This window comes from Monopterus albus, unplaced genomic scaffold (genome assembly GCF_001952655.1).
Source record: "Monopterus albus unplaced genomic scaffold, M_albus_1.0 scaffold84.1, whole genome shotgun sequence".
NCBI lineage: Eukaryota > Metazoa > Chordata > Actinopteri > Synbranchiformes > Synbranchidae > Monopterus > Monopterus albus.
The window spans coordinates 956,817-971,403 of NW_018127964.1; the positions used below are offsets into that span (position 1 = coordinate 956,817).

General features: G+C 40.2%; 1 protein-coding gene and 1 pseudogene across 2 annotated transcripts in view; both read left to right on the top strand.

Moving 5' to 3' along the window:
- Positions 1-14,587, top strand: part of rundc3b (RUN domain containing 3b) — a 25,350-nt gene that overhangs the window by 2,884 nt on the left and 7,879 nt on the right. The window contains exons 2-3 of one of the 2 annotated variants that reach the window (XM_020607269.1): positions 2,341-2,551; positions 14,173-14,288. In XM_020607269.1, the coding sequence (XP_020462925.1) occupies positions 2,341-2,551; positions 14,173-14,288 (327 nt within the window). Of the gene's footprint in view, positions 1-2,340; positions 2,552-4,833; positions 5,884-14,172; positions 14,289-14,587 lie in introns of those variants that run through there. The other variant, XM_020607270.1, reaches the window with a different exon arrangement.
- Positions 6,634-10,780, top strand: LOC109964172 (nicotinamide/nicotinic acid mononucleotide adenylyltransferase 1 pseudogene; annotated as a pseudogene).

The following is a 14,587-nucleotide window of genomic DNA, read 5'->3' on the forward strand; positions in this document are numbered from 1 at the left end:
ATATATATATATGCAAAGTAACAAGTAACTGCAGGTGTAATTTGCAGCTGTCATGTTTTAAAAAGTACAATAGTTTCCTCCTTGAAATATTAAATGGAAATACTCTGATAAAATACAAGTACTTCGCAGTTGAATTTAAAGGCGGTATCTTTGTTGTTCAGTCTTAATCCAGATGAGAAGAACCAACTCAGAGCACAAACTGCCTTCTTTTAGCTGTGGTTAGATAAGGAGTGAGGGGCAGGAGGTGGAAGGCAAAGGAAGCAAGGATGCATGAATATGACAGTGGAGAGGACCCGTGTGTTTTATTTGAGATCACTGGGTGGCGCTGTCGTCCTTCATCGTGGCTTCACTGGATTTAAAGGCGAACAATACCAACATCTAAACACAGGCCTGAAACATGGCGACATTCATATTTAGTGCAACTCATTTTAAACAGACATGAAAAATTTAATTACAACATGCAGGCTAATATATTATGTTTAGTATTAAAATGTTGTTTGCAGCCTGATGTTTTACACAGGATTAAAACAAATCTCTGTTCACACGTTAGTGAGTGTAAATATCCAATAGGAAATGAACAGATAATCTACATTTATTTTGATAAATGAATCGACTTTTTAATGCTTGCAACTGAGCAAAGTTGTACCGTGCATGATGCCATTGACACAAAAATCATATTCTATGTATAGATGACATGTAGCCACTCAACTTTATTTAACTCCTCACAACTGCACAATATAAAAAACAATCGTTCATTCGTTAATCAGTTCCTTTCAGCTCTACTGTCAGTACAAACTCCCTTTATTTAGATTCACACTACCGGTTGGACAGGTTTACTTTCAAAATAAAACCAGGACACAGAACATGTTAATTGAATTCAGTATTTAGTGGAATATGGAGACAAACTTTCAGGTGGCCTAAATATGGCACATGGCACAAACCTGAAAAAGAGTGAAATGGAAAGGTAGTTTTAGGTTTAAGGCAAATCATTTACTAGGCTATTTAGCCTATAGGTCATATGACAACCACACATGAAAAATAGTCTTGTTTATATATGGGAATCGCAGACGAGACAATGAACTTCAATTGCAAATTGGGGGAACTATGATCGAATGAGTACATGAAATTAAATTTCTGGGTGTCATAGTTGATGATAAATTCCTGGAAATCTCATATCAGATATGTTCAGAACAAAATAGCAAAAAATATATCGATATTGGCAAGGGTTAGATATATTTTGGACAGGAAAGCATTACACATTTTGTATTCCTCATTGATTCTACCATACTTAGAGTATGGCGTTGAAAACAGGGGAAATACATACAAAAGCTCACTTCGACCATTGTATATAGTACAAAAAAGAGCAATAAGAATCGTGCATAAGATGGGGCATAGGGATCACACCAATGTAGCTTTCATACAGTCTAAATTGTTAAAATTTTTTGATTTAGTGGGATATGAGACTGCTGTGTTTATGTATAAAGCCAGGAACAATTTATTACCTGGTGGAATTCAAAAACTATTTAATGAAAGGGAAGGGGGATACAATTTAAGGGGTCAGTTAAATTTAAAAATTCATGCTATACGTACAACCAAAAAAAGATTTTGTATTTCCATAAGTGGGGTAAAACTATGGAATAACTTAAGTGTAGACATAAAAAACAGTACTAGAATTGACAAGTTTAAACATAAATATAAAGGTATGTGTCAATCAAGATATATGCAAGAACAGGCTCAATGATTAACTGTTGTGGGTGTGATGTATATTTTGTAACCATTCTTTAGTATATCACTTGTGTGATGTAAGAATGTTAATACTGTTATATTCTTTTTAGTATAATAGGTGAGTGTGTAGAAGTGAATCATTTATTGCTTGCAAACCAATGATGGTAAGATGATGTCATGGGGTAGGACTGGATAAGTCTGACTTCTTCCTACTCCATTCAAGCATGTACTAGGTATAAGCAAATTGATTTCCTGCTCAGGTTTTTTTTTCCAGTGGGGTGCAAATATTGTTACAAAAGAGGGATTCAGTTTTAGTGAGATTCCTATGGTTGAATATTGGTTAAAAATTGTCATTTTTTCTAATTCTAATCTTTCTCACTAATTCAAGCCTATAATATTAGGCCTATAGAAAATGTTTTCATGCTGATGATATATTTTAAATTCTAGAGTAATCTCGAAATTAAATGCACGTCTAACCAATAACTATATATTTTTTATAGACCTTTTTCAGACGCTGTTTGCAAGCTTTTATTTTGAAAGTTACAACTGACAGTCCCACAACATGATCTTATCGTGTCCGACTTGACACCTGTTTCTGTCCAACCCCTCCTTCAGCGGAGCAGCGTGTGTCCCTCCAGGGTGACGGAGACGGCTGGTCCTGCCCTGGTGCAGAGGAAGCGGAGCAGGGACTACGCACCACCTCCGGCCGCAGTCACGGACACGAGCCGGGGATGGCGTCACTCGGCATCGGGCTGCATCGCATCCGAAAGCGGGGAGCAGGCAGGGGCGCGGCGGTGGAGAGGAGGAACCTGCTCACAGTGTGCAGGTGGGAATCCCTCACATCAGTCTCTGGTTATTGACAGGGGAGGATGAGATAGCATCAGCAACTGAATTTTAGACCGCAGATTTTTTTTCAGTAATTTGAGAGGCAAGCATTTGTTTGAGGCTAGATTTAAAGGGAACGAGCCTGAATGAAATAAAATATGCAAAGCCTACAGATGAAGGTCTGTGTGTGCTTGATCAGGATGACCACAGGTAAATTATCCTGTCTTTTACACCTTATAATCATTTCTTTCCGTCTCTTACACACAAATTCAGATTCACGCCCACCACCGGTAGCCTCCTCACAAGTCTCCATTAAACATTCATGCAATCACATTTCAGTTTTAATTGCCTTCATTATGAGCTCTTTGTAGGATTAAGGCCAGGAATTTAGAAATACTGAGACCATAAATTCCTCCATCTCAGCCACACCTTTGTAATAATTTTGGATTAGCCACAAATATAATTTATAAAATGCCCATACCCACAGGATTATAATTAAAGTAATAGTAAATTCTTCATTGTTTCGTTTTCAAACTGAAATGTAAAGACATTGAGAAAACACTGCACAAACTAATGTTTATGTAGAGTATAGGTAAACAGTACTGAGGACATGACCTTGGTGTCCAGAATCAGTTTTTCCATACATTTCTAAATGATAAGCGGAATAAAATGGAGCATCGCAAACAGATAAAGATGTGCTGAGCTGTCACCACCTGTTTGTTTCACCCCCTTGCTTTGTTGGTTGAAGTGAAAAGTGCTCTGCTCTTGAGTACTGGTGTGTTATGTTCTCAGTGCTGCTGGGTGATGTCCGTTACTGACTGACAGTCCCTGTGGTGTCAAAGGGTCAGAGACAAACAGAAGATATGAAGGTGCAGTCTTTACTCTGGCACCAAGAAAGTGTAAGGCCACCTCCTCCAGATTGTGTCTGCTCAACCTTTTCTGAAGATGAGTCTAAACATTATTTCCAAGAGTCAGGATGGTCAGGTGTGTCCTCACTGACTGGTCCTTTTCTTGGATTGTCCTGCCTCTGCAGCAGCCATCAGCTCCACGATTGGCACAAGTAATGGAGGGAAAAGAGAGAGAAGAGTGATGGCAAACTGGCATAATAAATAAACAGGAGTATTTCAGTGAGAACAAGGAGTCGCAGCTTTTCAGAAGTGAAGATTTAATGCTGTTTGAGCTTTGGACTGTTGCTTGGACAAAACAATCAATGTGAATGTCATTTTTATACAGTTTTTATAGATAAAATGACTCCTCAAGAAAACAAGGGACAAAATTGTTACTTTGCAGGCACAGTGGCGCAGTGGTTAGCACCGTTGCCTCACAGTGAGAAGGTTCCGGGTTTGGGCCCCACCTGGGACCTTTGCATTTTCTCTCCGGACACTCCGGATTCCTCCCACAGTCCAAAGACATGCAGCTTAGCTTGATTGGTGTCTCTAAATTGCCCATAGGTGTGTGTGTGGTTGTTTGTCTATGTGTTAGCCCTGCGATGGATTGGCGACCTGTCCAGGGTGTACCCGGGATTGGCTCCCCCCCCCTTTCCGGGACTAAGCAGTAGAAAATGAATGAAATATTTTGTATTGGCTTGTTCCAGCTCTTTATTTAAACTATATTTGATCTTTAAAAGGGAAACTTGAAGATCTTCCCCTGAATTGAAAGTTTACTGAGTTTGAACACTGTTAGTAATGGCTGGCCCACTGGCAGGTTGTTGCTTGTTTTTAAGCTTTTCAGAGAGGCATCTATTAGGTCCCTGCTGGCAGTGAGTACGAAGAAAGACAGGACAGTTGTAGCTGCAGAAGGAATCTTCAATACAACTACAACCTGCCATTAAAAGTATGTCAGGTGTCCTTAAATCTCATGTTTGCTAGTTGCTTTGTCCTATTGTGGCTGATAAGATGCAGTAGGGGTGAAATTAAATTAAGAAAAGTAATTTAATTATCCACATTTAACAAAGAGCAACTGTGAGTGAAGACAGCAGTGTCATAGTTCATCACAAAATCCGGCAGGTTTTAGTGTTTGGACTCCTTGTTTGCTCTGTCTGAGACTGTGAATGTCACAATGTCAGTCAAATGTTTGGGACACACTTGTACCAGTTAAAGTTGATAGAACAGTCCAGGCATCATCCTTACGGTGAGTACTTACATTTGAAATATAGAAGGAAGGGGCAACAGAAACAACTGGGAAATTTTTGCTTCTGATTTTGTTGATGTGATACACAGTAAGTTTGCCAGGTCTATTTCCACAGCTGTTTTGATGATTTAAGAAACAGTGATTTTATTAAAATATTTCAGTTCATTTTTTGCCCTCTCTCAGTCATTGGCTTACATTCTCTCCCAGCATTTGCTGCTGAGTGCTTTAAAATGTTCAACTAAAGATCCGTTTTTCCATATATTAATACCTTACACACAGGACACAGGTGTTTTCACTTATTCTGGCTGATTAGCTCTCCTCTCATGCTGACACTGGACAGAGCTAATTTGGGAATTTGCTGAGCTGTTGTCAAACTCAGTGTGTTAATGGACTACAGGTGTTTCCATGAATACATCTCAAGTCTCTTATAAGACTAGTCCTTGATCCAGTCAACCGAGGTCCAAGGTCATTCCAAAGGTGAATCCCAGTTCCCTCATTCTATTATTCCTTGGTCCTCAAGCCTTGCTTGACCTGAAAGTCATTCCATTCTGCCATGATGAAAGACGTCCAAAAGCTCTTATTTCTGTAGCTAGGAGACTGCCCGAAGAAGCTATGACCGAGGATACATGAGTGCATTTTTCGTGGAAGGCTGTTACGGATTGCTTTATTGGAAATCAGTTTGTGATTGGACAATTCACATAAAGGACCAGAGAAAAGGACGCCTCATGTCAGTTAAATTGTTTCTCCCCGGTACCTCTCTCCTTGCACCTTTTCTTTCCATCTTAACCCATCCTTCATGGAATTTGTTTGTGAACTGACACGTCCCTTTATCAGAAATCAATTGGTGACTGAACGGTTCAGATGAAGGATCAGAGGAAAGAATGTCTCGTGTCATTAATAACGTGTTTCCTTGAATCTTCTCACTTCATATGTTTTCCTCACATCTTAAGTGGGCGGGACTAAGACAAGGAAAAGATGGAGGTGAAAGAAACGACGGTGCTTATAAGAGATTTGGGATGTACCTCGTGAAATCTCTCACATGAAGGTGGCTCCTGTGAGGTTTCTTGCGTTTTTATAACTGATAAAGCGCTTTACTGAGATTATTGTACAGATGGTAAAACCCCTTGGGCCAAACTAGTGATATTGGGCTTTATCAGTAAAACTGACTTGTTGTCACAGTCATTCCCTCTAAATGGCGAACAGGTGAGTTAACATCATCCTCTTCCATCACTTATCCACACTCAGAAAGCGTAAAACACTGTGGTGTGACCAAACCGATTCGGAAAAACTTTAGGATTATTTTCTACAGATTGCTGAAGGCTAAAGAGAAAAGCATCAACATGAAGCAATGCTTTCTATCCAAGTACGTGGTGATTTGAAGAAAACATGGTTAATTGACATCTCAGGAAAACAAGTACTGTAAGCATAGTCGGTACACACCTACACATAGGCCTTTTCATGCCAGATAGAAGGAAAAGCAGGCGTTACTAATAACATTAACAGTGGGTGTGTTCTGTTTAGGTGTGACAAACCTAAATGAAGTTCAGCCATCATTATTTTTATTATTTACACCTGTACTTTTTCTACTGTGACATTTCAGAATGTCCTCTGTGCTGGAAAGAGGTCTACCAAAATAATGGTGCTTTAAAAACTGTGTCCTGTTTACTGCGTTTGAAGGAATAACCATTAGTTGTGGAGTTTAAAAATGTACATTATTTGATATTTCATAAGTTGTCTTGTCACAAGTCCATGACTCATAAGCTTGATGCTGAAATGAAGAAAGTCATTCTTTTTTTTTTTTTTGGAAAAAGGAACAAGCTGACGTTGCTCATTGTTGTGTGTTGCCTAGCAACAGAGTTCTTGTGACTTCAACCACTCCATGCCAATAGTGTGTACTCGACTTAAAAAACACAATGCTAGTACCCTTTTTATGCGCTGCAGCCACTGGTGCCTGAAGAGAATATTTTGTTTGGGGGCAGTGAAAATTGTGGGGTGGCACAATACTGTAATGCCCTTTTTGCAGGCCTACCAAAACAAATGACCTCTAGAGTACAGCTCATTCAAAGTGCAGCGGCCAGAATGCTTACACGAACCTGTAAATATGATCACATCTCTCTGGTCCTCAAATACCTCCACTGGCTTCCTGTACAGTACAGGATTAATTCGTAAATCTTATGGCTAGTCTATAAAATAACCAATGGGTTGGCTTCACAGTATATTAATGACTTGCTCACCGATCATAGTCCTTCTAAACCCTTTAGGTCATTAGCTAGTCTTTTTTTTTTAATCTAAAATGCCAAAATTAAATTTAAAGTCTTCTGAAGGTGCTTTACAGGGGTGTTGCTAGACATAAAGCTCTACTGGGGCCCCCATTCCTCAAATCACATAATAGTTTTTCTTGAATGTCTGCAGCATGAATGACATGTGACCTATGAACTTCCCACTTCCTTACTTAGCCCACTATTCCACTGTCATAGTGCTGAAACTGAAACAATTACTGGTAGGGGTAGAAATGTATGAAAATATTTATTTCAACATACATTAATAACATTCTCAACAGGTTTTATGGTGTAAAAGTCTGGCCCTGTAATGCACATTTCTTTACATTCTTCTTCAGTGCATAATAATATAATTTGAATGTCAAGCAGCCCCAGTTTGATTTGTCAAATTTAAAATTTCACAAGTTAAGCTACCAACAAATCAATAATAAAAAAAAAACACACAAAATCTTTTTTTGTAATCCATAAGACCACATAACATATCAATGCTCCAGCTACTTCAAAGTTATGTTGTGCAATGGATGACTGTTGTTCACACACCTGTTTCCATAGACAGACAGCTTTATCCACACTGTCCCCTCCTGCCTCTTTGTTAAACGCGCATAAAACAATCATTTGGACTGTGTGACAAGAGCACTAAATATTATGTAACATTCATTAAATGCAGAACAATAGTCCAAAGTTAACAGAAAGTCTATGTGTGGTGTATTATGCAACGGCATTCATTTTATTTCATGCATTACACTGATAAATAGCATTTTAAGAGTAGTCCAACTGCTCTTATGCACAGAACTCCAATTTACTTCACATTCAACATCTGTGCCTGTGTACTAGCTAACTAAACTAACTTTACCTTGTTTCAACTACAGCCAGGTCTTAGCCTACCTCTTTAACCCTCATCTCTCCAAACTTCTTCAGTATTCCGGCCTCCTCTAAAGTTTATTTTGTTCATATATGGGAGTAAATAATATTTGATTCAAAACAAGATAATTTGTGTTATTCAAAAACTTTATTTAGTTCCTGTCACATAGTACCTCAGTCCATTCCCTTCTTTTGTTTCCAAAACATGGATTGCTGCATGCTCAACACAATGCACCAGAAACGTTGTGCATACATGCACACCAAACCGTGAACACTGCACCTCATCTTATATTTTTTGTTTGGACATGCTGGATTAGAACAACAAATCAATTCTTTTCTTGTTATTATCAATCTAAATTAATCCACTGCCAAACAGAGGAGCTTGTTAAAACTTGAACATGTGATTTTACTGGAGCAGATCATTACTGGGGCACAGTGCCCCAGTAGAAACAGTCTAACGACGCCTAGGTGCCATCTTTGGATCAAATTGTCAGATGACCTGCATTCGATTGCCAACATCAATATTTTTAAAAAGAGGCTTAAAACATTTCTAGCGCCAAGGCTGTTATTCCAACACTGGATTGCAGCCATCCTGGAACTATTCAACACCGATTACCTTAGCACCGGAACCAAACGGGTAACCAGGACGCTACTGCGTTGTCTGTCTAAGTACAGGAAGTAACCCCGGTTAGCCGGGGACAGTTAGCTCGTATTTACCACAGGAGGTGTTACTCGGAGTTTTTTTCGGGGGCTTTGGTTAAACTGTATGGCCGTCTGTATTTACAAACACCATAAAAAGAAAAGAACCGCTACATAAAAATTGGCACCCCAGACCCACTACATCCTTCACTGTGTCTCAACTTACACTAGTACACTTTCATACCGCTGGGGCATCACCCCCTATCTCACATGGAAATAGTAAACCGCTACAGCGTGTCATACACTTGAGGTTTGCTATTGGATAGAACACCTGCGCCTGTGTGTGTGGTATCCAATAGCAACCATTTGGAATGCACATAAAAGGACACATGACGTCATTGCCCAACAGGCAACACTAGCAGGGCTATTTACTCAGAGAGTCTACTAGTTAGTTTTAATCTTCTATTGCTGCAAGTTATCCTGCTTGGTATAGCAGCTATATTTTTTTTATTTGTTCACTGTATCTGTTAATGTAGTGTGAAGCATGGAGGGCCAGAATCTAACCAAAGTAGTGCTCCTGGCCTGTGGGTCCTTCAACCCCATCACCAACATGCACTTAAGAATGTTTGAAGTGGCACGAGATCATCTGGAAGACACAGGTCAGTACAGGGTGGTGAAAGGCATAATCTCTCCAGTGAATGATGGCTATAAGAAGAAAGGTTTGATAGAGGCCTGCCATCGTCTGGAGATGGCCAGACTGGCCACAGAGAACTCTGAATGGATCACAATAGATTCCTGGGAGAGCTTGCAACCTGAGTGGGTGGAGACAGTTAAAGTTATTCGTCATCACTATGATGAACTGCAAGCAGAAGAGCAGAATGATAATACAGACACATTCAAGCGCTCCAAAAAGAGACGCATAGAGGACGATGCTGTGGACACAGTCAAGCGCTCCAAAAAGAGACGCATAGAGGACGATGATGTGGACACAGTCAAGCGCTCCAAAAAGAGCCGCATAGAGGACAATGATGTGGACACAGCCAAGTGCTCCAAAAAGAGGTGCACGAAGCAAAATTATTTTAAAGGTTCCTCTCACCAGACAGGGGGAGGTGGCCCTCAGCTGATGTTGCTGTGTGGGGCTGATTTCATGGAGTCCTTTGGGGTACCCAATCTGTGGACGCCGGAGGATATCAGTGAAATTTTGGGCTTCTACGGTTTGGTTTGCATTACCCGCAGTGGCAGTGACCCCTACAAGTTCATCCACCAGTCAGACACACTATGGAAGTATCGCAAGAACATTCACATTGTGCATGAGTGGGTGACTAATGAGATCTCATCCACTCACGTGCGTCGGGAGCTTTGCCGGTGCCATAGCGTCAGGTACCTGCTGCCAGACGCCGTTGTTCACTACATACAAGAGCATGACCTTTACAGTTCTGAGAGTGAGCAGAAAAATGCTGATGTAGTTCTAGCACCCCTTCAGAGATATACACTTGCCTCCTCTGTGGCATCAAAACGAGTTGGGCTCAGGAGTAAACGTACCCACTTCAAATCTAGATAATGGATGAATTGATCTCTATTTATGTGAGAATAGGGCTTGTCACTTCTTCTGCCCTCTATACTGCCGGTCATTAATTTAAGGACGTCCCAGGCCTGATTAAAAATAGGATCGGGGGCGATGTTAATACATTTTGGGATAAGAGTTGGGACAATGTACAGCCGTGAAAATAAAACTGCACATTTTGAGCAGCAAACACAGTCCTTATTAAACCTCCTTAACGCACATACGGTGCACCAAATGTCACCACTGTCAGTGACTGTCCTGAGAGTATCAGGGTGATGAGAGTGATGCATAATGGAAATGGTGTCACATCCTTGGATACTGCAAGTAGTGTTATTTCAGACTCCATGCTTTTTTTTTTTGTCTGACATGACGGGCACTATGTCAGATTACAAGATTATAGAGTCATATGTACATTCTTGGATGAGGGATATGACAGACTACATGTTGGTACCCAACAGATCACAGCCTGCTCTTGTTCATGGGTTGGAGGTGCCAGGGACTGGGACAAGAGTGTGTGTGTATGATACCTGCTGCTCGTGGGAAGCGGGTGGGTTGGGGGGACTGTGGACCCATTAGTGGATTGTCCTTCATGGATAACTTGAAGTAGTTAAAAAAAAAAGTTTTGTCTTTTGTTAGACAATCTTCAGAATCAGCATTAAACGCTAAGTATGTCAGGCAGCACGGTGACGCGGTGGTTAGCGCTGTTGTCTCACAGTAAGAAGGTTCTGGGTTCGGGGCCTTTCTGTGCTGAGTTTGCATGTTCTCCCCGTGCTTGCGTGGGTTCTCTCCGGGTGCTCCAGCTTCCTCCCACAGTCCAAAGACATGCTGCTTAGGTTGATTGGCGACTCTAAATTGCCCACATTAGTGCATATATACTGTATATCCCAGTTTGGGTTGTGTCACGAAGGGCATCCGGCATAAAACGCTTGCCAAATGTATACTGTGAAAAGTTACACCTCAGGCTGTCTGACCTTAACTTGGGCAGTTATTTTAACAGTTATAACTTTGAATTATATATATTAAAATTAACAATTTCTAAGACCAATACAATATGTAGTGCATTGTTCCTAAACTTTAAACAGTCAGTCACTAACTGGGTTTTCTTGTCCTGGTTTATTTCAGGTTTTTTTTACATTAACTAGAAGTCCATGTGTTTGTATTTTGTTGAACGACGTAATAACTGAGGGATGTGCAGTAGGCCTAAATCTTACACAGGGTTCTGTCTAAATGATTTTCTAAAATCAGGGTTGTTTTTCAAAGTGTAAAATAGGCCAACATTTATCTGCTTTCTGTTTTTTGACAGGAAGCGCACATACTGTGGTCACCCTGCTGCTAAGCAACGAAATAGAGAGGAGCAGAGTGAGATATGAAGTCTGACTGTTTAGTTGAGGTGAAGGATGACACACAGTTTGACACAATCTGTAGAACACAGACACACATTGCAGTTTGGTACATTAACTTTCCTTCCTGCCTAATTAGCTGAAACTAGATTAGGCAGAGTCAGGTGATGCACAGGACAGTAGTGGGCAGTACCTTATGAATGGCTTCATCACAGGAGAGTAATCAAAGCCTCATTACAGCTATGGAGGCCAGATGCATTTACTTTCCTTGTCTTGTAGTTGAGTACAGACATATTAAGAAATAAAAGCATCACCGTTTGTTTAATTTAATTTAATTTATTTGTTTATATAGCGCTTTACAACACCGAAGGGTGCTCAAAGTACTTCACAACAAAACATATAAAAATAAAAGCAGAACATGTTAAGACACATAAACTAACAAAAAGGAAAAGTTAAAATTAGACAAATTTAAAACCACAGTCTGTAAGCAGCTATCAAACTCCTGTACAATAAAAATGAGTCACAGTACAAACAGAATAAGATTACAGAATATAAAATCAGAAAGCCTGTAGGCACCTGTACAGCGCCACTGCTATAAATTAAATGCCGAAAGCCAGTCTGAATAGGTGTGCCTTTAATTTAGACTTAAAAACCATTAACTCAGTTACAGACCGAAGATCAGGAGGCAGGGTATTCCAGAGCTTGGGGGCATATACGACAAAAGAACAATCCGCTCTGACCGGTGTATGAATAGTTAAAAGATCAGACAAATAGGCTAGAGCAAGGCCAATAATGGCCTTGAACACAAACAGTAAAATTTTATAATCAATTCTAAACTGTACCGGAAGCCACTGAAGGACAGGGGTGATATGAGCATACCTTGGAGTATTTGACATTAGGCGAGCAGTTCTAGGCGAGTTCTGTAGTAGTTGGAGCCTATGGAGGAGAGACTGACTAATTCTAGTGTAGAGGGTGTTGGAGTAGTCAAGTCATGAGCTAATGAAAGCATGAATGTGTTTTTCTAGATCGATTTGAGATAAAAAGGGCTTCACCTTTGCTAAGCGCCTCGGTTGAAAGAAGCTTATTTTGGCCACAGAGCTAATCTGCTTGTCAAATTTGAGCCTGTTATCAAATAACACTCCTAGGTTTTTCACAGTTTGAGTGAATAAAGGGGCTGAGCTCCTAGGCTGGACACAATGTGAGTAGAGTCCGGGCTAAAAGCAATGTATTCAGTCTTCCACTTATTCAAATGAAGGAAGTTCTGTGTGAGCCATGTTTAATATCACGCAAACACCTGTGCAAGGGGGCTAGTGCACTGACATCACTCTGCATCAATGGTAAGTAAATCTGCACATCATCAGCATAAAAAAGCAGATGTTATGCTTAGAGAGAATTGAACCTAACCGTAGCATATATAGCGAGAAAAGTATAGGTGCCAGGATTGAGCCTTGGGGAACTCCCGAGGAAAGAGGGGCTATTGTAGAGGTAGTGGATCACAACTGAAATGGTCCTGTTGGTCAGAAAAGAAATATACCATTTGAGAACAGCACCACGCCAGCCGATGCAATGTTCAAGGCGGGAAATTAAAATTGTATGGACCACGAAGGCTGCTGTGAGATCTAGAAGCACTAGAACAACAGGACTCTTCATATCAGGCCGTAAGAATATCATTGTGCACCTTCAGCAGCACGGATTCAATGTGCCGGGACCTAAAGCCTGATTGAAATTTATCGACAACAGCATAAAGTTCAAGATGAGACTGTAACTGTGTGAAGACAATTTTCTCATTAACCATGGATAAAAAAGAGAAATGTGAGATTGGACGAAAATTAGAAGGGAGCGTGGGGTCGAGGTTAGGCTTCTTGAGAAGTGGTCTGACTACAGCATGCTTTAGGGCAGTGGGGACAATACCCAGCCTGAGGCAGCTGTTAATAAGTGTGACCAGGCCAGGCCCAATAGTGTCAATGACCTCCTTCATTATCCTAGCAGGGACAATATCCAGAGGGCAATAAGTGGATTTTAGCTGTTGCACTGATTTTTTTGAGCTGCAAGAAGGAAATCAGCATAAAGTTCTCCAAGGCAAACTGTACAGGAAACCCAGTTGGAACAGTGATTGTGGTTGTGGGGAACTTTATCAAATGAAGTTACGTTGGAACTTATTGCAGGTATGCACAGATACCTCATTGAACACAGTATTGACAGGATTAATAAGAGAATTTATAGTGTTAAAAGAAGCCATCCCTGGTAGGCTAGTGGTTAAGGTGCAGCGCTCTCGCTGCTGACTCGAATGTCAGGGTTGCGTCAGGAAGGGCATCTGGCATAAAACATGTGCCAAATGTCAACATGCGAGTCATCAGTGTGACAATTCGCTGTGGCGACCCATAAATGGGAAAAGACAAAAGTGACTTTCTATAGTGTTAAAAAGAACTCTAGGATGTTTATGCTCATTAAGATTCTTCTTCGGTTTGTTTTAATGTGAGTTTGGTCAACTTGTCTTGGATCACACAGCAACAAAAACTGTAGTTTATCACTGCTAATTCTTAGATGCCAGTGTAGGATAGATCCTTTTTTTAATGGAACTGGATTTTGTTTTTTTATAATGCAACAAGGAACATCTTTTTGTTAGACCCTTGTGCCTGTTAAGGGCCAATTTCACACTAAATCCTTGTCTTCAGTTTGTATCACAGACTTTTGTTTAATTATACATTTGTCCTGTTTACATCTTACTCTGTGTAAAGTTATTGTTGTTGCTTTTTAAGCTAAAGGTCCACTAACATATATTATAACCAATGTCTTCCTTTATGCTCAGGTTTTCAGTGAAAACTCTCCTGGACCGTTCCTGTTTTGAGACAATAGATGACTCATCTCCAGAGTTCATTAACTTCGTTTCCATCCTGGAGCACATCCTCAGTCATCGACTCAAAGGTAAAAACCTCCTCATCCATATATTCCAGTATATGTAAACAGTAGTGATGGGTAGATGAGGCGTCATGAAGCGTTTCGACACATTGCCAAACTGTATTGATACTGTGTCGATACTGTGTCACTGAATACTGACACCTGCTGGACCTTAAAAATCCCTACAGGCAACCTAGTTGACAGACTCAACTGACACTGATTTGATGACCTAGTATATACAATAATATAATTTAAGTCATTGTATTTTATATTGTATTATTTCATATCTTCATTTAAATTTAAAATTTCCTTGATATTTTTAGATA